This window comes from Labrus mixtus, chromosome 18 (assembly GCF_963584025.1).
Source record: "Labrus mixtus chromosome 18, fLabMix1.1, whole genome shotgun sequence".
Taxonomy (NCBI): domain Eukaryota; kingdom Metazoa; phylum Chordata; class Actinopteri; order Labriformes; family Labridae; genus Labrus; species Labrus mixtus.
The window spans coordinates 7,458,389-7,482,307 of record NC_083629.1 but is presented as its reverse complement, the minus strand read 5'-3'; the positions used below and the strand labels follow the sequence as shown (position 1 = coordinate 7,482,307).

The 23,919-nt window shown below is 45.0% G+C and overlaps 1 protein-coding gene across 1 annotated transcript in view; it reads right to left on the bottom strand.

The window, feature by feature from the left end:
* The window catches only part of akap6 (A kinase (PRKA) anchor protein 6), a 164,102-nt gene that overhangs the window by 80,506 nt on the left and 59,677 nt on the right, over nt 1–23,919 (bottom strand). Inside the window, exons 12-13 of the mRNA XM_061062614.1 lie at nt 21,558–21,654; nt 20,612–20,814 (exon numbers count right to left, since the gene is read on the bottom strand). Coding sequence (XP_060918597.1) covers nt 20,612–20,814; nt 21,558–21,654 — 300 coding nt within the window. The remainder of the gene's footprint in view (nt 1–20,611; nt 20,815–21,557; nt 21,655–23,919) is intronic.

The window sequence follows — 23,919 nt, the reverse complement described above, 5'->3', positions numbered from 1 at the left end:
GTGAAGCAACAGGATGGTTGTTCCGCCTTTCTTAAAGCTACATCAACAGTCTCGTTCTCTCCGCATCAGACAACAACTAACAGCTGGGAGCCTCCTTATACAGAGAGTCAGCAGTACTCGCATAAATACACACCATCACTGACACGAGCACACACACACAGGTCCTGACATGTCTTAAAATGAGCTGATCTCCCAGCATGCTCTAGTGATGCAGACCTAAAACACCATTAAGAAAAAACGTCGAGCAGCCCAAAGGGAGCGCAGAGAAGATGATGATCACCTGAAAAATCAATAACACCTCTCCAGTCCCTGCTCTCTCTCTCTCTCTCTCTCTCTCTCTCTCTCTCTCTCTCTCTCTCTCTCACACACACACTCTCACACACACACACACACACACACACACACACACACACACACACACACACACACACACACACACACACACACACACACACACACACACACACACACACAACACACACACACACACACGCACAGAACAATAGAGTTTATTGGTTAAAGACACAGCAGTGTGCAGGTGGGAACGTCTCTGATTGGCTCAGAGATGCTGAATGACAGACAAGGTCAGGCTCAGTTTCTGATATTTGATTGTGTTTCTATTTATGTTAATACAATCCAAACACACAGAGACACAAACAAACACATTCAGAAACAAAGAGAACATATTTTTTTAGAGAGGGAATAACAGAGACGGGATGGAGGAAAGGGTGTAATGAGAAAGAAAAAAGAGATATGAGGAGAGGAGGAGGAGAGAGAAACATCTGAAGACTCCCCCGCTGACTGTTCAGTCATTTATTTAGTGTTTATCTTCATTTCTGTCAATTCATCAGAGCATTATGAGAAGAACTGCAGGATTTACTTTTAAAATCTCTCTCTCTCTCCTCTCCACACACACAGACAGCGTTAGTTCTGTCACGTTTAAATTGTTCCAGTCAAAAAACACTTGAAGATTTAAATGTTCTGCATCTCTTTGCTTCTCTCTCTGTGTGTGTGTGTGTGTGTGTGTGTGTGTGTGTGTGTGTGTGTGTGTGTGTGTGTGTGTGTGTGTGTGCGTGTGCGTGTGTCAGCTTCAGATTACATTTAAGGATTGACCCCAGTGCACAAAAGTCCAGACTCTAAAATCAGATTTTATCATGGGGAGTTTTAGTCATCCTCATTATGTGAAGCATCTGACCATTTAAAAAAATGAAACATCAGAATCTGTTGTCAGCAGAATGAACAGAACGAAACAAGCTGCCTCTCTGTTGTTTTCTCCTCCGTCCATCCCTCCATTATCCTCTGTCCATCCCTCCGTCAGGTGGAGTGACCTTGTATTTCATTTACTGATAATTACATGGATTTATTCCACAGAGAGGCTTTAATTAGAATGCTGGAGATATTGATTGCCTCTATCATCTCTCCTCCCTCCCTACTATCCATCCCTCCAACAATCCCCCCTCTCCATCCATCCGTCCGCTCAATCCCTCGTTTCTCTCCATCCATCCTTCATCCCTACTGTCCGTCCCTCCATCCCTCCTCTCCATCCATCCTCTCAAGCCCTCCTCTCAATCCATCCATCCTCTGCATCCCTTCTCTCCATCCATCCATCCATCCTCTCCATCCATCCCTCCTCTCCATCCTCTCAAGCCCTCCTCTCAATCCATCCATCCATCCATCCTCTGCATCCCTCCTCTCATCCATCCATCCATCCATCCTCTCAATCCCTCCTCTCAATCCATCCATCCTCTGCATCCCTTCTCTCCATCCATCCATCCATCCTCTCCATCCTCTCAATCCCTCGTTTCTCTCCATCCATCCTTCATCCCTACTGTCCGTCCCTCCATCCCTCCTCTCCATCCATCCTCTCAATCCCTCCTCTCAATCCATCCATCCATCCATCCTCTCCATTCATCCAACCATCCATCCATCCATCCATCCTCTCCATCCTCTCAATTCATCATCCTCTGCATCCCTTCTCTCCATCCATCCATCCATCCTCTGCATTCCTTCTCTCCATCCATCCAACCATCCCTCCTCTCCATCCCTCCATCCATCCTCTCCACCCCTCCTCTCCAATCATCCATCTTCTCCATCACTCATCTCCATCCCTCCATCCCTCCTCTCAATCATCCATCCATCCATCCTCTCAGTCACTCCATCAGTCCATCAGTCCATCCCTCCACTCCATCCTCCAACCATCCCTCTAAGAATCCCTACATCCGTCCATCACTCCAACCATCCATCCCTCAATCCCTCTAAGCAACCCTACATCCCTCCCTCAGCCCCCAAACTAGTCATGTTGTTTTTATTTTGGTAATAGGTCTTGCAGTGAAGTTACAATTGTTGTTTTGTAGTTTTGATTGTTGTGTTGTTGTGATTGTTGCCACTGTTGTTGTTGACGTCGTGTCACTCCTGATGTTTTCGCAGATATCAAGACAACATCGGTTTGAACTCAGGTACTGTAAAATATTATGTGACAATGGCTGCCATGTCATGAATTATTCACCAGGTTTTGTTCACTGCCTCATCGGTTTTTAATGTTTCACACAGAGGAACATCATATCAACGTAACAGGCTGTTTTTATGTTTGCTGGTTCAGATCAAATATTTGGTAAGTTTCCTCAAACTACAGACAGCCAAGGAATACAATGAGCCTTAATTAGAGAGCTGATAATTAATCACATTTAGTAAGCATCACAGATGCATTGTGGGAAAAGGAATGTATCGGACAGCGAGGGAGAAAAAAAGGAAACGGAGAATGAAAAAGACGTTGAGCGGAGCTAACAGGCCGGCTGACTTTATTTTCTGCTGGCCGAAGCAGAAAGACAACGCTGAAGGTTTTTTTTTTTTTTTTCAAAGTTTGATTAATTATTTTGGGTGCCAATCCATTTCTGCTCCCTCCATATTTAATTAAAATATCATTCTAAAACATAATTAAGTTTTTAATCCGACTGCGTGTGACTCTACAGCAAAGTAAAGAAGACGCTGCTCGCTCCATTTTTACCTCCCATGTCTCACTCTGTGGGCAAATTGGAAGACGCCTGCAGGCTTCTTCAAGACACACAAACAGACGCACACATGCATCCTCACACACACATGCACCCCGCCCCCCCCCCCACACACACACACACACAAAGGTTAGCATACCTTCACATTCAATGAAGATGAAATGTTGTGATTCCTTCTATACTGTTTGTATACCTCTCCTGACCTGAGCTGTACTCGCTCTAAATCTGTGTGTGTGCGTGTGTCTGTGTGTGTGTGTGTGTGTGTGTGTGTGTGTGTGTGTGTGTGTGTGTGTGTGTGTGTGTGTGTGTGTGTGTGTAAACACTCAGCATGCGGCCTGGCGGCTGCTGATGGTCGAGCTAATTATGCATGAAATCAAATATGATTTAAAAAACAACTTCACAAGAAATTCTTCCTATGCTGCAGCACACACACACACACACACACACACACACACACACACACACACGCACACGCACACGCACGCACACGCTCAGCAGGAGTCAGAGGCGTGTGCTGATGATTGTGTAGTATGCATGCTTCTGTAAAAACAAAAGATGATCTGCATGGATTGATATTTGAGCTATTATTATTGTTTTAATAGAAACATGAACACAAACTTCAGGACAGAAGACAATGAGACATTCCTGCACCGCTGCAGAGCTGACAGTGGATTTTAAAGAGTTCTGATGAACACTGATTTATGGGAATGATGCGTTCATGGTCACACGAGCAGAATAAGAGTTTTAAGGATTACTAAGGCGTTGAAGTCTAAAGGCTGCATCGTGATCGTAAATGTTCACATACTTGCCCATGTTCAACGCGTGTTACTGGAGGATAAAGTTTATCGTATCGTATCGACATGCAACAAGAACTTCAACCACTTTAAGATGTTTTTTTACATTCTGATATGTTTATGACATGACGATGTTTCTACATCACGCCCGTCTCAGTTCAGATCATTAAAGATGCAGCAGATCCTCCAGAATCGAATTACCTCCAGGCCTCTCATATCCATCACCGTGCACCGTGTGGTCTCCAAAACAAGCAAATTAGACGTGGCGTTTATTTACGTGGCGGGTGGTGCGTGGTGGAGGGGAAGCAAGATTTTTTTTGGGGGGGGGGTACATTACAGGTAATTAAGGTCCATTCTGCATAATTATGAGCTATTAGATGTAATTTGATGAGGAGCGTCTGGGACTGAAAGGAGCGAAAGACGTGATGGAAAGAGGAGAGCGACGCCATGATCCTCGAGTCTATTTGTTCTAGTTCTTTCTCCAAATACATGTCCCTGTTCTCCTCTTCCTCCTCCTCTTCCTCCTCTTCCTCCTCCTCCCCCTACTCCTCCTCTTCCTCTGGCTTTCTGTTCTGTTCAAGGACACCATTCCAGTTATTTTCAATATCAAAGACTGAACATAAATCAAAACTAACTCGACACAGCGGCAACTCAGCCTCTACTGACAGACACAGAGAGAGATGTTGGAGAGAGAGTGAGGAGAGGAGAGGAGGAGAAGAGAAGAGAGGAGAGGAGAGGAGAGGAGAGGAGGAGAAGAGAGGAGAGGAGAGGAGAGGAGAGGAGAGGAGGAGAAGAGAGGAGAGGAGAGGAGAGGAGAGGAGAGGAGAAGAGAATAGTGGAGTGAAAACACAGACAAAAATTAGAGGTCTTTAACTTTTACAAAACATAAAAATACAACAAAAATCACAGAAAGATTCTCACCGGAGTGACTTGAGCTCCAGCATGAAACCAAAACAAACTGCTGCTTGGCCACACCTCCTCCATACTGAAGCCTCTGTAGAGGAGCCGGCCGTCCCGTCCATGTAAACACGGCTCTGACAACAACACAGCCAGCGGGACTCGAGCTTCTCCCTCATTGTAGACAGTCAAAAAATATGTTGCAGCTTCTTCCTTTAGTTTGTCAAAGCGTGAAGCAACACCAGCCTAGTAAAAAGGGACCTGGCTTTAATTTGAAGTTTTACGGTACACGTACATATGTTGAAGCTAGTGAAATGATAGCCTGGTGTTATGGTTTAAAAACACCAGAATCCCCCTTTAATGAATCGATCTTGGTAGTGGGGGAGAAAGAGGAGATAGGAAACATAGACTGAGGTGGCGTGGAGATAAAGAGTCCGCGAGGAGAGAAAAAGGAGGGATGAAAAGAGAGAATATAAAACGATGTGAAGAAATAGAAGAAGCAGCCTTGGCTCCGTGTTTCTGACAGAAATGTTTTACGGCTGTTGGCATCTGCTACGATGTGCCATCACGGCCCCCCGAGGGTCTTCTTCTCTGGATTATTACGGTTACCACAGTGACAACACCACACAGCAGCTACGGGGGGAGCAAATAAAATAAAACAAACAGGCCCAAATTAGGTGGGGGTGGGGGGGGGGGGCTCCTAACTCAGGAACAGATTCTGATCCTTTTATGGCCTCGTTAGTCGGGATGAAACCAGTTCAACCAGTAAGATCGCTCAGACTGAATCACCAGCTGCTGTAATGACACCGTGTCACAGATATACAGGTTTCCCAAAGATACAGCTAGATACATTCCCCAAAGGATGGGATGAATTTCATTGGGCGAGCCAAATCAGTTTGAGTAATCCAGTGGAATCAACTGATTGGGTCACCAAAAACAACATAACCTCTGTGTACCATCATCTGCTCCAAGGACGTTAATAGAGTTTAATGGATCAAACAAACACTAAATGATTCTTGACAGGGCTCAAATTTTGGATTATCTCTAAAATGCACTCCGTGTAAATTACATTTTTGGTTTCCTCACTCGGGACCCAGGACTCCAAGTATGCTTGACCCCAATTCAATCAGTGCGAACACAAACGTACCGTACTCGAAACGTGCCCGAGTCCGCTTGAAGAGGTGGTCTGCTGCACGATTCATGTGAACCAGAGTACGGTCTGCAGGAGAAGTGAACGGAACCGTGCTCAAACAAGGAAGTGGACCGCTATGTGACATCATTCTAAGCGGCTCCTGTCGATTTAAAAGCCGTCGTATCCGAGCAGCACGGGCCCCTTTCATCCTCTGAGCTAGACGGTGGATGTGGACGCAGGAAGAGGGTCGTTAGCGTCTCAGAAAGAACAAAAACATCCACAGTTAGCAGGATGGACTCAGCCCGTGAGTGGTTGCCATGGTTACTTCAGCTCCTCTCTGATTTTTGCCGGATTTGCAAACCACCTGTGTGCATACTGCCCCCTGCTGTATCACACTGTGTACATACGCAAGAGGAGCAGACCTGTGTGCTCCTGCAGAGAGAGTTATGAACCCAAACAAGTCAGCGTTTGATTTTACAAAGTGTCTAGAGAGGCAAAATGGATTTGTTTGTGTTAGCAACGCAAATGAAACGCAGTCTCATCATTACTGCTATTGGAAAGGAGGATTCCTTTCTGAGGACTGGGGGATGTCTTTACTTTAAGGGCTGTGAAGGAAGTTGAGACCCGCTGATAAGTAACTCAAATATGTCAACACACATGTAGAATGTGTCTCTTATTTTGAAAAACCCGAGGAGCTGAAGAGCCAGAGAGCGACGCCGCAGCTGGACGGGCTCCGTGTTTCAGATCTGTCTCCTCCACTGAGAGTCAGCCTGTCAGAGCCGACCAAGGGCACTGTTTGATATTTAATATTTAATACGCTCACCTAATCGTGCTCAGACCCGGTGTGTGTCAGTGTGTGTGTGTGTAAGAGAGAGAGGGAGAGAGAGAGAGAGAGAAACAGAGCGAGTGTTTTCTCTCTGTCAGACTACGTCTTTTTGGTTTGTCTGCAGGTCATTTAATGATTTTACATACAAGTGATTTATCATAATATTTCAGAGACAATCTTCTATTATTCTCCGCCTTCTTATCTGGCTCTTTCACTCTATTAAACACACACTCTCTCTCTCTCTCTGTCACACACACACACACACACACACACTTTCTCTTTCAGTTTCCCTCTCTGCAGAAGCATCATCTAACTCCTCGGTCAAAGCGGAATAATTGTCAATGAATATTTAACAAGGTTTCAGATGGAGGGATAGACATCATCCTCTCTCTCTCTCTTTCTCTCACACACTCTCTCTCACACACACACACACACACACACACACACACACACACACACACACACACACACACACTCTCCGCTCTCTGTGATCCAGGCAGAGGTTAGTGATACGGCGTGGTCAGTGGTGCGTACAGCAGCCAGTGGATTAGCGCAGGGGGGAGATGATGAAGTGCAGAATAAATACTAAATAAACACCCTCTGCTCGCGCTCCATATACAGTAACACCGCTCGGGCGCTGGCGGCCATTTTTCATCGGCCATTTTGTGTCCTTCTTTACCCCCCCCACCACCACCACCCTGAACCGCCTACCTTTCCTCAAACTGGACTCATTTTACTGGAGGAGGTCATGAAATTGTAATGGAGCACCGGCGGCGTTAGTAATTTTTAATCCGCTGTTGATCTGCCCGGCTGTGGAGGGGAGTCTGAAATATTCAGAGCGGTCAGGTGTTGAAGAGTCTGCGGCGTGTGTCAGAGCGGTTTCAGGTTTCACCGCGGCGTCAGCAGCAACGAGTCCAGCTGAAGCGCCCCTGAGAAAGACGCCGAAGATGAGAAACTAAAGAAAACTCCAGAAACATCAAAAACAGCAGCTGTGGAGGTGAAACCACGGCGACCACAGTGAGACGACTCTTACAGCTACTAAATATCTGATCCAGTCTTGAAGTATGAAAAATTCTTGATTTTATTTTTTTTTATGCTTTTTAGGGCTTTTAAAAGTTTTGTAACACTTATTTACTCACTGCATGTTTATAAAAGTATTTCTTTTTGAATGACTTCTTTTAAAGATAAACAGATTTCTGATAAACACATTTTCACACATACGTCAAACTTTTATAGATACATGTCCTCGTCTTCAAACACCTTCCTGAATGTTCCCTCTCTCGCTCTCTTTCTCTCTCCCTTCCCCCTCTCTTTCCCTCCTTTCTCTCCATCACTCCCTCTCTCAATCCCTCTCTAGTTCTCTCTCTCTCCCTCTCACTCACCCTCTCTCGCTCTCTCTCTAACTCCCTTTCTCTCTTGCTCGCTCCCTCTCTCGCTCTCCCTCCCTCTCCCTCTCTCTTGCTCGCTCCCTCTCACCCTCTCCCTCCCTCTCTCGCTCTCCCTCTCTCTTGCTCACTCCCTCTCCCTCACTCTCACTCCCTCCCTCTCTCGCTCCCTTTCTAGTTCCCTCTCTCTCTCGCTCCCTCCCTCTCTCGCCCCCTCTGTAGTTCCTGCTCTAACTATCTCTCTCTCTCGCTCGCTCCCTCCCTCTCTCCCTCTCTCATTGTAATCAGCAGCCCTTACAGCCAATCTGCTGGCCATAAAACTGTCTGCAGCCCGATGATGTACGACTCGCAGAATTACCTTATCTGTCTCTGATTTACTGTGCCTCACAGGTAGAGAGACAAAAACAGCCTCCACACCTCCGCCACATCCATCTATCCATCCCTCCATCCCCCCTTACACCCTCCACGTCCCCCTTCCTTCACTCCTCAACCTTGTTTTTATCACTCTTCCATCAACCCCCCCTTTACCTTCCTCTCGTCTTCTGTTCTTATTTCCTTTTTTCTCTCATTGCTTCTTTCTTCTCTTTGTCTCTTTCACAGTTAAGACTTCCTAAATCTATTTCCATCGCTGTCTAATCCATGTTCTTCTACCTTTATTCTTCGTCCTACAAAACTTGTAATATCACTTTTTAAAAGCCCTAAAAAAACCTTCAAGACTGTATCAGAGACTAAGTTGCTGTAAAGGTCTGGACTTTTGTGTTTTTTAGTTTTTGATATTTGATATTTTTCATTTTTAAATTCTGTTTTATATATTGTAATATCTTCTTATACTGTATTATTTAAGTTGTTGCTAGTTCTGCGTTATTCCTTGTTAATTGTTTAGCACCAATACACCAAGTCAAATTCCTTGTATGTGTAAATGTACTTGGCAATAAAACCAGATTCTGATTCTGATACACCGAGGAGACCGCCGGCCGTTGGTCCGTTGGTGAGCGGTCGTTGCCCTAGTCTTCAACGAGGACAGGAAACAACTAAAAATCATTCTGAGCATTATTTACACAAATATATGAATGTTCAGAAGACAAAAAAAATCTGATAACACACACACACACACACACACAGCATGATGCTGTGGTAGTAATTACAGCCTGCAGTGGTCTCCTTTATTTTCCTTTTTATGTCGGAACAAGACGCAGATCAGAAACTAAACAGAGAGAGGACGATGTTTGGTGTGTGTCTCTTTGAGGACGCTGGCCTCCGTGTTTGAGTGTGTGTGTGAGTGTGTGTGTATATATGTGTGTGTGTGTGTGTGTACCTCAAAGTTTGAATACAAATGAGTGAAATGATATTAAAAATGTGGTTTTGATTGTGTTGCTTTGAGAGCAGGGAGGGGGAGGGGAGACGTGTAATTAAGTCACCAAAAGGGAGTCCGTGTGTGTGTGTGTGTGTGTGTGTGTGTGTGTATGAATAACAGACAGATACACTGTGTGTCATGCTGTAGATATGTGTTTTTATTTTTCTGTCTCTTCTTTGTAGCCTCAAAATGGATTCTTTCGTTTGTATTAATGCTTCAGTCCATCTGTCCATTAGAGTGTGTCAGTGTGTGTGTGTGTATCTTTGTGTGTGTTTGTGCCAGTGTGTGTGTGTGTCTATGTATGTGTTCATCTCTGATAAAAATTAAACTGTTCTTTAATTTCAGAACATGTTTTGTATCTGTTAACCTCAAAGACTAAAAACGTCTCATGCTTTTACTCATTCTTCTTGCTGTTCCTCGTTTGTATGATTTCTCTTCCTGTTAATTTGTAAATCAAACCCAAAGTTAAAGTCTGACTGGCCCTAAAGTGTGTAGAAGTGAGGAATGACGTTCATGTTCAAACATCAGGGCAGGAAACGAGACGTTCAGCAGCTCAGCAACAAACCAAAACATGTGGACGGCGTGCAAAGTGCACAAGATGTTGGTGTCTTGGTTTCATCAAAGATATAAATGTATTTTACATGTTTGAAGTTTGGAAATTTGCTGTCAACAGGCTGCAGATGTAGAGAAGCAGTGCTGTGTTTGGAAATGACGGGCTGAACTTTATCTGAGTGTATCAAAGTGAAAATAAAATTCATTCTGATTTAGGATTAAATCAATCATGCATCCATCCAGGCATTTTCTTCCTCTTAACCGAGGTCGCGGTGGCAGCATGCCAAGTAACCCAGACTTCCCAGTCCAGACGGTCCAGACTTAAATCAATCCACCTCCTCCACTGCCTTTATTCCAAAACCCCAATAACACTTCCTGTTTCCTGTTCAGCCTCATGCGGTCGATGAAGACCCGCCCCCTCACATCCACTGCTGTTCTCCTTCCAGATTAATTAAAGTAGAGAGAGAGGAGGAAAATATTGAAACCTTTTTTCTGTTCGAGTTTGCTACAAGTAACCGAACCGAGTCGCTTCATTTTCAAACTTTTTGTAGCTCTCTCTCTCTCTTTCTCACACACACACACACACACACACACACACACACACACACACACACACACACACACGCTCATACATAAACATCAGGTTTCATGTCTGCATGTACGCAGAGACAGAAAGCTGGAGGAGAAACATCGTCAGCGAGAGCGTCGAGTTAAAGGAACCAAACTCATTTCTCGCCTCTCCGGGCGTCTTCGACTTTATCCGACCGTTCTGCTGCTTCCGTCGCCGCCACTTTCCTGAAAAACTTTCAGCAAAACTTAAACGACTTCCTGTCATAATCACCGCCAACGCCACCGCCGCCATCAAATCCGTGTTTAACAAGGTAATAATGTGACACAAGCCTCCTCTGTGGATTAAAAAAAAAAAGAAAGAAGGAAGACAAGAAAAACACACCCTTTAAATATTCACTCTTACCGTGCTCGTAATTAAATATTTGAAAAATATCAGGAATGGAAAATTAAAACAGAAAGAGCCCGCCGCTGCCGCCGCCACCTCTATCAATTTCTTCTCCCTCTCTCTCTCTCTCTCTCAGAGTGCATTAGAGCTGTCTGAGCGCCGCTGGCAAAGACACAGAAAGAGCTCCATGTTTTTTTTTACTCACTTTATAAATTACATTTTGGAGTGCTTTGGCATGCTAATACCTGCTGCCACGGAGAGCACACAGCGTTAATTATTTCTTATTGGGATCGACGGCGATTATTTGCATATTTCATTTAGCTGTTATAGATGTAGCAGGGGGGGAGGGGGGGGGGGCGTGGGGGTACCTTCACTTTGTGTCTCAACAAGTTGTTGATGAGAAATAGAAACGATGGATTCACTGACCGCGTGTTCAGGGGAGCGTTCATTTTGGCTGATTTCCGTCGTTTCAGGGAGTGGGCGGCAGACGATCGGTGATAATTAACGACGTCAGCTCTCGATATCAAACGAAAAGGTCAGGAAAAAAAGCGTTTGAGACCCTTGACGTGCTCCACTTTGTTCGACTAAAAACACCAATTAAAGCATCGTTCACACTCAATTGGTTTCATGAGGGACAACAAAACAGAGCGTGAAACTTTCAAGTGTCATTAACAGGAAAACAAACATTTTAAAAACTCCGTTCATCATGAATAAACGCAGACACGAGAGGAATGGGACCACGAGAGCACACGCAGCATCAGGAGGCGAGGAATGAGCGTGTTTGGAAGGCGAGGTTCGATAAGACTGGCGATGTTTAAGTTCTCATTTGGCCGCTCACATCTCATCTAAAATAGACGGCAGTAAACTTAAAGCCTCTGACAACACCTCAGGATGTCGACGCCTTGACTCCATGTTTCATATAAGACCTCTTTAAAAAATGTATTTAACCAAAATGACAGCTCAACACTTGTAATGACACGTGTCTCGTCACGGCAGCCGCCATGGCGGACACAGCAGATCTGTGTCTGGAGGGTGAAGAGAAGGGAGAGTGGATAGACTTAGGCCTCGTGTCCACCTAGCGTTATTTCCATGCAGAAAAGCGCTGGCTGTGAAGAAGAGCTGCACGGCCGTCCTGTCTCCATGACAACAGTCTGTTGTTGGCAGCTGTATGACCGTCACTGCTCCGTTACTTTGTTACTGCATGTTTTATATTTGAGATGGTTTATTATCCCGATCAGACACGGAGCGAGGAGGATGTGAGAACAAGACACGATCTGTCGGAGGCTAAACTACGGGAAATATCGTACATTTGGAAAAGAGCGCCGGTAACGTAAACAGCGCCTTTTCTGAAAAGATTTTCAACTTGAGCGCTCGGAGAGGCTGCACAAAAACGGAAAAAGCACGCTGGGTGCTGCTCTTTTTATCCAGGTGGCTGCTTTCTGCTGCGACCGCTCTCTACCCGTTGAAGACCACTGACAAAGGTGCTGGCGCTGACAAAAAAAAAAACAGGTGGACACGGGGCCTTAGAAATCAGGGAGAGAGAGAAAGAGAAAGAGAGAGAGAGAGAGAGAGAGAGAGAGGGGGGATCGACATGAAGGAAAGGAGCCACAGGTTGAATATGAGCCGGGGCCGACCGCCTGCCTGGAGGACTTCAACCTCTGTACATGAGGCGTGCCCACCGACCACTTCAACACCGGTGCCCCAGCTTCAGATCCTCTAAAAGTTGATTCAGAAATGAACCAACTGGGGCGCTGGTGGCTCAGTGGTTAATGCGCACGCTGCATGTACAGAGGCTGTAGTCCTCCAGGCAGGCAGGCGGCCAAGATTCAGATCAGACCTGTAGCTTCTTTCCCTCATGTCATTCATCTCTCTCTCTCTCTCACTCTGATTTCTTGTCTTATCTCTCAAATAAACGCACAAAAAGCCCAAAAATGAATCTTTAAAAAGAAGAAATGAACCGACCAATCGGTGAATGAAACCAGAAGTCTCCTTTTGCTTTCATTAATATTCAAAATTTACAAATATTTCACAGTCAGTATTTCCGGCTGTTTTTTAGGATAATAAAAATGAGATTTTTTCTCTTTGGATGTGATAATCCTGCCGTGAAAACAGCGTCGGTGGTTTTGTATATCTCACCTGATCGCAGCTTCACGAGCAGTTAGAAGCCGTTTTAGGACTTCAGGGCTCTAATGGACGCACTCATGTGGATATCAGAGTTCAGTATGTTAAACATCTGCAAACTTTATGCATATATTTCCGATTCTGCAAACTTTCCTCCTGTGATGTATTTGAAAGCTCGAACCTACAGAGTCGCAGTGAACCCCTGGAGCTGCAAACAGACCGCTTGATCGCTTTAAAAGGACCTGGAAACGCAGCTTTGCAGATCTTAAACCGGGGATTAACACAACTCAACAAATGATCTTGATAGAGTGTCGCTGCGTGGTGAAACTTACTCCCCGAACTTCCCAACTTTAATCTTAATTTATGTAAAGTGCTGTGTGGTGGAGCTCCGGGAGCGGGACAAGCCGTCTGATTGGCTCTATCAGGTATCAGGCAGGAGTCCAACACTCGGTAATTTGATTTAAAAAGCTGGTAATAACCCGAGGTCAATATTTAAATCACTCAGAGGGGGAGACGAGCCGCTCTGCATGTTCACCATGCTTCAATCTGCACGCTGAAGAGTCGGCCGGCCCCGATCCCGATCACACTCCCTGCTCCGCTCGTCTCTTTCTCACCTCCATCTTTCCCCCCCCCCCCCTCCTCCTTTTTAAATCCAGCCTGTCCTCGTTCCTCTGCGCCTCCTCCTCCTCTTCGCCTTACAAACATCCTCCACAGTTGTGAGTTTGTCTCCTCCCCGCTCTCACGCCTTCATGTGACACTCAAAATGTCCGACGAAAAAAGGTGGTCAAAAGTTCTGTTGAGGTTTGAACTCATCGTCAAACTGAAACGTATTTATCACGAGAGTTTGAAGACGCTGTTTTGCAGACAACAGAGTGTGACCTGAAACAGAAATCGGCGCAGCCTACTTTAAAACTGATGGCGCCCTCTCTGGTCGACGCTCGTGTTTCCACAGGGCGCCGCGGCCTCTCTGCGGCAGGCGCCACTCCACCCTGCTCCGCTCCAAATACAAGTCTGTTTTAAACGGAGCTCGCTGTAAGTGACCAATAGCTGAACAGAGCAGCTCGACCCGGACAGGAAGTCAGAGAAGGGAACGCACAGAGCATCCGTTCACTTTCAAAATAAAACACAAAGCACCGACTCCTGATCGTATATTTGGTCACTTCATGAACATAACGTCAAAACTGATGAACGACAGATCAGCCCGTGAAAGATAAAGTGACATGTAGCCCTTCAGAGACGGACCCCGGCACGTTCGGGCGTGTGCTGTTGGATGACAGCAAAACTAACGGCTGAGACGTTGCGCTGCTCACGCCGATCCTTCCCGTGGAAACCATTTTGTTGATGACATCATTACTCAATGTGTTGTGTGTTTTTAACAAAATTTGGCCGCACAAAAACATGCAATATTTTTAGTTGTATAAATATCTGCACTGATTTAACTTCTTTGATTTCTTATTGAGCTTTATTGACCTCAAAGACAAGATTTTAAAGATTCCGAAAAAGGTCTTTTTTTCTCCTGCTCCTTTGTCCATCTCTCCCCTCCTCTCCTTCTCTTCCCTTCCTCCTCTCTTCATCATCAACACCTCCCTCCATTCCTCCAACATGCCTCTTCTTTCTCTCTAACTCAACCCCCCCCCTCTCTCTCTCCGTGTCTGTGTGGTCTGTAATAGAAGCCTGAGGCCAACAAGCTGTCTCCACCAGCTACACTGATAAGACACACACACACACACACACACACACACACACACACACACACACACACACACACAGTCACCATGCAAGTGCCAACAGTCACAGTCACAAATGTACAAGTGCCTCATCCACACACACACACACACACCCGTTGAGCGTTGTGTTTGGGGTCAGCTGAGAGGTCACAGCTTACCTGAACATCTTTAAAAAAAATTAAACACAAAAATAAAATGTGTCTGTGCACAAATTGTATCCAGTAACACACAATGTGTCAGAAGTGTTGATACGTATGTTTGTGTGTGTGTGTGCATCAGTGCGCTCGCTCAGGGCTGTTTGGTTCTGCTCTCTAACAGGATTTGTGTCCCCCGTGTCCAAAGGAACACGGTCTAATCTCGACCCATCACCTCTCTGCCACCTCGCCCCTGCATGACACGCCCCCACCTCCCCACCTTACACCCCACCTTCCCCCTCCCCTCCTCCCTCCCCCCACCTCAGGGGGAAACTGTTACAGTCCAGACCCCCCTCCCACACACACACAAACACACATGAAAAAGTACAATTACTTATAGAGCATATAGAGTAAGGCCTTCCTGATGAGAATATGAAATAAAATAAAACCGAAAGAGCAGATTTAATGACGTATAAGCTTCTTTTTTCAATGTTATGTTATATCCTTTGTTGACAGATTAAAGTAAAACAAGAGAAATAAAAGAAAAAGATTGAAGCTTTGAAAGATTTGAATCATTCAAATGAAACAAAAAGAGCAAAAATAAATGCATGAAATGAACATTAAACACTCCACAGCTTAGCGATAAGATGAGTCATCTATACTTTGGTCCCTTTATTATATAATTACACTCAGAACCGGCTGGTCATCTCTAGTAGATATACTCAGACCAGGTGAGAGTAGATGCTGCTTGGATTTCCTGCACAGACACTTTGAAGAGAGCGTTTACGTCGTGCGATGCTGCTGCAGAAAGTTGGTTTAGTTCCTTTTTGGTGGCTACAGAGAATACATTCCTTGACCGTCACATCAGAGATTTGTGTTTCCAAAAAGCGGACAAAAGCTCCGTGGTTGAGTTTAGGGTTATGTTCGAGTTTTTATTTTAATTCACACTCAGTCATCGTTGATATGTCCTGGCATGCTACTTTCAAAACCATGCTAGTTTTCCAAAATTACCAACCCTGCCTTTAATGCCATATTTTTGTTTTCATATTTCTTTGTTTGCTGACTTCATGCAATGCTCAATAAAATCTGAAAAAGTAACAAAAAATGTCGCCTGAATGATTAAAAACATGAAGTCAGTGTTGTGGTGAGGAAGAGGAGATATTTATATTTGAAAAAGGAGAAGAAGAAATCTTTGACTGCGGAGAAAGATTCCGATTCAGCTGCTGTCACCGAACACATCCATTCATCTTTTCAGTGTGTGTGTGTGTGTGTGTGTGTGTGTGTGTGTGTGTGTGTGTGCTAGCAGACTCAGTCCAATCCCCTGTAATGTGACAGACAAATCCCACTAAGCTGTTAAATATTACACTGCTTTCACACTCGTATTAAACACCTTTCTACCTCTCCTGCACGCTTGCTCTTTCTGCGTTCACTCACCCTGCCAACACACACACATGGCCACACACACACATGGCCACACACACACCCACACACACACTCTCAACCTTTACCTTCATCTTCAATATGCAAAAAACACTACAGATGTCACTTGAAAACCTTCACACATGCACAACAAATCCTTAAAATGCAGTGACGCACTACCAAAGTCACATAACACAATGTTCTCATCACACACACACACACACTCACACACACACACAGAAACCCCCTCAGTGTGTGTGTCCCCTAATCCCCGGTGCTGGCCATCTTGTCAGAGCGTTATATTTGCTGGTATCAGTGTATCTTCTCCTCGCTGCCTAATCCCACCACCTCAGCTCTGATATTTCCTGACATTTACATGAATCGCCCCCTCTCCAGACGGACGGACAGAGTGACGGACGGATTGAAGAGAGGGGGGGGAGGGGAGAGAGCTGGAAGATGGGGGAGAGATGGGGGAGGAACGCATAGTTTGAGGATGGATGAAGAGATGGGGGACACAACAGGGAGAGATAAGAAATAAAAAGACATGAAGGAGAAGTGTGGAGGATGGATGGATGGATGGACGGACGGACTGTTTGATGATGGATGGATGGACGGATGATGGATAGATGGACAGATGGACGGATGATGGATGGATGGACAGATGGAAGGATGGATGGAGGGACAGATGGACGGATGGATGATAGATGGATAGATGGACAGATGGACAGATGGACGAATGATGGATGGATGGACAGATGGAAGGATGGATGGAGGGATGGAAGGATGGATGGAGGGATGATGGATGGAGGGACAGATGGACGTATGGATGGAGGGATGGAAGGATGGATGGAGGGATGGACAGATGATGGATGGATGATGGATGGAGGGACAGATGGATGGATGGAAAGATGGATGGGTGAATGGACAGATGGATGGATGAATGGATGAACGGATTGATAGTTTGATCGATGGACAGACGGATGGTTTGCTGATGGATGGATTGACTGACACATGGACAGATAGACACATTTTAAAGGTAATGGAAGTTTTACATTCTGTTATATTTAAGCGGATTAAGCTCTAATCGACCCTGGTCTGTTTTTTTAACGTTTCTTCTGGAAGTTAAATCCTCAAAATCTGTTTGTTTTCTCTTTAAAAACTTAATTGATGCATGATTTCTAATTTCACACCGAGAGAAATGTCTCTGGGCTCTACCCACTCATTAGTGTTGTTTTTGTGTTTGGATAAATGTGTCCTCACATGTTCTATATTCTCCACACAGATGAGCGGCCTGCTGCAGAGCTGCACTCACGTTCACCAAGTCGCATGCTAACTAGCTACGAGCCGGGTGTGAAATATGTCATTTGCCTCTGCTCTTAATTGCACTAAAAATGAAGATTAAGAGGATGAATTATTGATACAAGTTGGTATTTAATCTTTTGTAATGAATAGTGGATTCGCTGCTTATAAATATTGTACGAGGCTTCATAATTTGATACATTTATTCCAATTTGCCCTTTATTTTGCCCTTTAGTCAAGGTTATGTTCATTTAAACACACACACACACACACACATATGTAGACTCTAAAGCGTGCTCGCAAACCTGCAAGACGGTGAAAATACACACACACACGAAGTGTGTACCTACGTTTTGCTCTTGGTCATTCTTTATTTTTTAACAATGACAAACAAACACACACACTCATAAACATGATGACCTTGGTTGACCTTGCAGCCTGCCCCCCCCCCTTCTCCTGCCATTATCGCCCCCCTCCCCCCCCCTCTCTCGGTGTCTGTGGCAGTAATTAGGCCATGTCTCTGATTGTCATTAAAGAGCACGAGCACATAATGAACACACAGTAAAGCCACGTTCAGGGATTTTTACTGCCAAATTATTGCTCACTTCCTCCACAGCACCATCGAGAAGGCTCCAAACGATGCTTCATGAAGACATAGATCCAGTTTCTGTGTTCTATGAAGGGCTGTCAGTTTCCAAAAAGGTTGCCGGTACAATGCTAAAACTAGAGGGCAGCACACTTAGTGCCTGCAGTGTCGCTGTAGCTGCAGCAGGATGCTTAAATGAAAACGGTTACTGCTTCCTGAAAATGTCCTGCATACTGTACATGTGTATTTGTTTCCTTCCGGGAGAATTCACTTGAATGCATCCTCCTTAGTTCACACAACAGCTCTGGAAGTTGATGAAAATGTTGGTGCATCACTTGTTTGTTGATGTCATAATGGACCAAAGTAAATTTTGGGAAATTAATCTGGATTTACTCTGCCATGATTCAAGAAACTTTTGACTTGCTGGACTAACCCGAGGAAGCTACAGGCTAACAATAAAGTGACAGTAAAAGTATATTACTTAAGACCTCTCTTGGACTTGTTTGGACTGGTTGTAGACCTCACTTGGACTTGTTTAGACTGGTTGTAGACCTCTCTTGGACTTGTTTAGACTGGTTATAGACCTCACTTGGACTTGTTTAGACTGGTTGTAGACCTCTCTTGGACTTGTTTAGACTGGTTGTAGACCTCTCTTGGACTGGTTTGGACTCTAGACCTCACTTGGACTTGTTTGGACTGGTTGTAGACCTCTCTTGGACTTGTTTAGACTGGTTGTAGACCTCACTTGGACTTGTTTAGACCTCCTGTAAACCTGACTTTATGATTTGAATTGGACTGAAGACTTGGCCTCGCCATGACTGCAGCAGACGTTTTCTGTGGTTGTCTCTGAAAACACTGGGAGCCATTTTGGCTGTTTTCTTTCCTACAGAAGGAGGAACATGCAGGTTTCTGTGTTTCACTGTTGGTTTGGGTTCATTGTTCGGCTGCCCAGAACAAACATGATGTGAATAATTTAAAATATCACAGAAGTTTGAGCAGCATCACAGAAATAATTCAGCAGGTTCACACCTCAGCACGCTGTTTGGAGATTTTTCCACGGATCAAAGCTTTAAGTGCAGAGGGAGATGCACACACATAATGAACGGACTGTTAATGTGCTGCGGCCAAGCAGCTAATGGACACACACACACACACACACACATGAAAACACGGAGGAGACACATTAACAAAAATACACTATGTGCACAAACACACACAGAGGTAGTAGCTGGCTAATGGCTGTCACCGTTGACTGATCACAGTGATCAGGCTGCTGCAGCTCTAATTGCAACTAAACAATGTGAAAACAACCAGAGTCAGGTCTGCAATAGGAGGAGGAGGAAGAGGAGGAAGAGGGAACGACCAGGCAGTAGAAGAGGAGGAGGAAGAGGATGAGGAGGAGGAGGAGGAGGAGGAGGAAGAGGGAACGACCAGGCAGGAGCAGAGGAGGAGGAAGAGCAAAGGGAAATAGGGATAGGAAAGAGAAATTTCTCTTCTACTAAATCAAACGTTGAAAAAAGGTCAGAGGGATGGTTGAGAGGAAGAGCTGTTGGGTTGTGAGGATAGATGTGAGGAAGGAAGGAAAGAAGGAAAGAAGAGGAACTGAAGGGTTTGAGAAAGAAAAGTGGTGTCAATTCTGCAGCTCTGACAGCCAACTCCAGTCAGGACATGCCGTTGCTCCAAGTTAGGTCACCAGCAACAATATGTCAGTGCCTGCCGACTCGGGGGGGTATTTTTCACTTTGGTACAACGTAGGGAGACAAAAGACCCCCCGATGTCCATATCATATTAAAGTCGATGTTTCAGGAGGGGAGATTGACTCATCAATCATGCATGGTGTGGTGGAATCAGACTTTATCCCAATGTGCACAAAAACTTAGAGACCACAGCTGACTCATGGATATATCTTCTACACCCCCCCACCCCACACACACACACACACACACACACACACACACACACACACACACACACACACACACACACACACACACACACACACACACACACACAGGCACACACACACACACACAGGCACACACACACACACACACACACACACACAGTTGTAATGAGATGTGAATGACACCATTGTTGCTGTGAGAGAGACAGAAAGGGAGATTACATCTAATTAACCAAGTCCAGCCAATTAACCAGCAGCCAATTAGAACTGAGAAACCAATCAGGATGCTAATTGGCATCCAATACAAACAATACAAACAAGTTTACAAAGTCACCGAGTGTGTGTGTGTGTGTGTGTGTGTGTGTGTGTGTGTGTGTGTGTGTGTGTGTGTGTTGGAGCGAGGGATAACATGGATCATCAGAGAGGAAATGGAAGGATAGAAACCAAACAAACAAAAGACAGATGAACCGAGAGACTCTAAGCAAAACAGAGGATAAAAACCGACGTTCACAGTTTTACCTGGAGGGCGTCAGCTGGGCACGGAGCCTGCCGATTGGCCGACGGGTCTCCAAAGGCGTGGAAGGGCTCGTAGGAATGGCTGGTGTAAAGGAGGCGGGCCTGGACGCAGCGGAGGGCGCGGAGCATCCAGCCATGTTGGCGCCGTATCTGCCGCTGGAGCTGATCCCATTGGCTGGACACCATATGGAGGATTTCCTTCAGACCTGGAGGGCGAGAGACATTGTGATGAACCAGAGAGAAGGGAACGGAGAGGAGAGAGAGGAAAAAAAATCTCATTTTTAAACTGACTTCACATAAACTTCACTGATGTCCTATGGTGATCACCGCTGCTGTTCAGTGTCTCCATATGGTTAAAGCAGCCGACCATGCATCCTGGAGGTTCATCACAAACTGTAAAGCTCTGCTGATGTATACTTGACAGTTCACTTTACTCATTTGTAGTCATGATTATCCGACATTGGTTCTTATATTTGAGGTCTTTGCCTTTCTCTCTCTTCCCGACTCTGGCTGCAAAGATTTAGGAAAATATAAAATGATATTGAATGTTTCTCTCCCTGCCAGCCCGTTTCTGCCTGCTGGCTTTTCTATCTCCACGTCTCCATCTCATTCTTTGTCTTTATCTCTCTCAGTCTCTCTTTCGGCTACATTCATATGAGTTCTCCTCTCTGAAGGTCACTCTGTTAATCCAAATATTAATAATGAATGGAACAGAGTCAGAGCTCGGTTATGGCTACCTGTGTGTGTGTGTGTGTGTGTGTGTGTGTGTGTGTGTGTGTGTGTGTGTGTGTGTGTGTGTGTGTGTGTGTGTGTGTGTGTGAGTGTGTGTGTGTGTGTGTGTGTGTGTGTGTGTGAGTGTGTGTGTGTGTGTGTGTGTGTGTGTGTGTGTGTGAGTGTGTGTGTGTGCATCCATCCATGGTGTGAGTGTGTAGGAGGTGTGTGAACAAACCTGATTGGTGGGAGGTGATGACAGCGAGCAGCGCTCTGCCTTCCTCCATGATACTCTCCTTCAGAGCGCTGTGACTGTCCACGTTCAGCTTGAAACTCTGAAACACACAAAAAGATCGTCGTCAGTTTCATTTGAGAAGAAATTCTGAAGATCTGAGAGCAGAGAAATGATCACACAGGCAGGAAACTAACAAGTGCATGTTAACCCCATTGACTGTGAATATATCCCCCTCTCTCTTCTCCCAACATCCTCTGTCTCTCTTCAGCTGTGCTGTTTAACAAAGGCCGACAAAACATGAATCTTTCTTGGACATTTTTGAATACCTTAAACCCAAAATATACAATGCCCGGGTTTTAAAATAAATGACCTTTTGAAAAATACAGAACAACATTTTTCATTCTACTCCAGTCTATACAGTAATACAAACCTCTCCTTTTGTATTTAAACTTCAAAAAATAATGACGCATTTCATTGGAATAGTTCAGAAAAAAATAAATACTTGAGAATTGGAGTCGATTGGTTTTTAAAAACAGCTCAGAGTCTCTGCTTAGATCTTGTTACAGAGAGGACAGAAGGAGGGAGGAGGAAAACAAAGGAGGAAACATAATTGTGGTTATTGTAAACAGGAAAAAGAAAGCAAGAACTGCTGTTTAAAAAAAAAGTAGAAAGATGGACGGATGGATGAATGGATGATACACAAAGAGACGGATGGATGGAGGCTCGGAGCAGCCTGAGGCTCTGCTGGAAAAACTCTCCAGTCAGATCTATGAACAACACTACAGCCTTTTCAGTGTGTGTGTGTGTGTGTGTGTGTGTGTGTGTGTGTGTGTGTGTGTGTGTGTGTGTGTGTGTGTGTGTGTGAGCCTCAAGGTGCTCAGTCCTCAACACTTAACCACTTCTGACATCCTGCTGTGCTGCTGTGGGACGTTCTGCACACACGCACACACACACACAGATAAGCAGCAGATTACAGAGAGAACTGTGTGTGTGTGTGTGTGTGTGTGTGTGCTTGAGTGTGTGTGTGTGTGCTTGAGTGTGTGTTTCAGTGATGTATGTATCAAAGGTGCAATGCTTCTATATTTGAAGCACCTGATCTGAAGCTGAAGTCCTGGAAATGAGACACAGCACGACGAGTTTAATTGAATGAAGGATTCTGGAGGATTCACTTCAAGGTTTTCTTTTTTTCAAAGAAAGAGGACGGCCATGTAGTGGTTAAAAACAACAGATGTTTGGTCTAATATATCTATGACTTGTGATCAAGCTCACTTTGACAGATATTTGATTTCATTTGCTGCCTGTCCATCTCTGCCAGGTCATCCTTGAAAAGAGAGGTTTTATTTCCAACAACTTTCTCAGAGTCTTAGTTGACAAAAATATTTAAATTAGAGGGACAATCTGATAAACTTGATCATCGTATATTAAAAAAAAACACCTTTACACCTTTAAAAACAAAATATCATATTTGTCCTCAGAGCTCCTCGTCTGGTTCAGCCTCTGGACGCAGACAGACCGTCCCCCTCCGTCTGCAGTGAGGGATCGACAAGCGACGGCATCAGTCAACACATGACAAGGTCAGACCTCTACCCCACCAATATTTATGGAGCGGGATACACACACAGGAGACGGATAGGTGTCTACTCACACACACACACACACACACACACACACACACACACACACACACACACACACACACACACACACACACACACACACACACACACACACACACACACACACACACACACACACACACACACACACACACACACACACACACTCTCTGAGGGACTGCAGTCAGCGGGACGGAGCGGGACGATTGGGACAGGAGGTAGTCTTTTATTTTGAAAAACCAAAGTTCTTTAACTGACAGTTGGCACACTTTAACTCTGATGATAAGAATAAAAGTCAGTCTGTTTACAATCAGGGTAACGAAGAGGAAGAACGAGCTTCAGCTCCTCCGGGAATCGAACCCTGAGTCCCTGCATCACCCTTTGAGCTCCACTAAACCTGCCCGGTTCAGTCACACCTCCAGGAAGCAGCTTTAACGGATGTGAGCAGATAGCGATGACACCGTCCTCTACATATTACATTTCACAGATAAACAGTAAACTATCACTTTGAAAAGCAAACGATCAGCTTCATCACTCGGCGACGCCCCCAAAAAACACCTCCATACATCAACATCCTCCACATCCAACGCCACTGTCTGCTCCCTGCGATCATTACCGCCCCGCAAACCTCGTAAATTACATCAAATCTCACAGCTGATTGAGTAATTTTACAGACTCGGCGGCCACTCTGCCCAACATCATTTCCAGATAAGCGGTTGAAAAAGCTCCCAGCTAATAAACATAAAGTA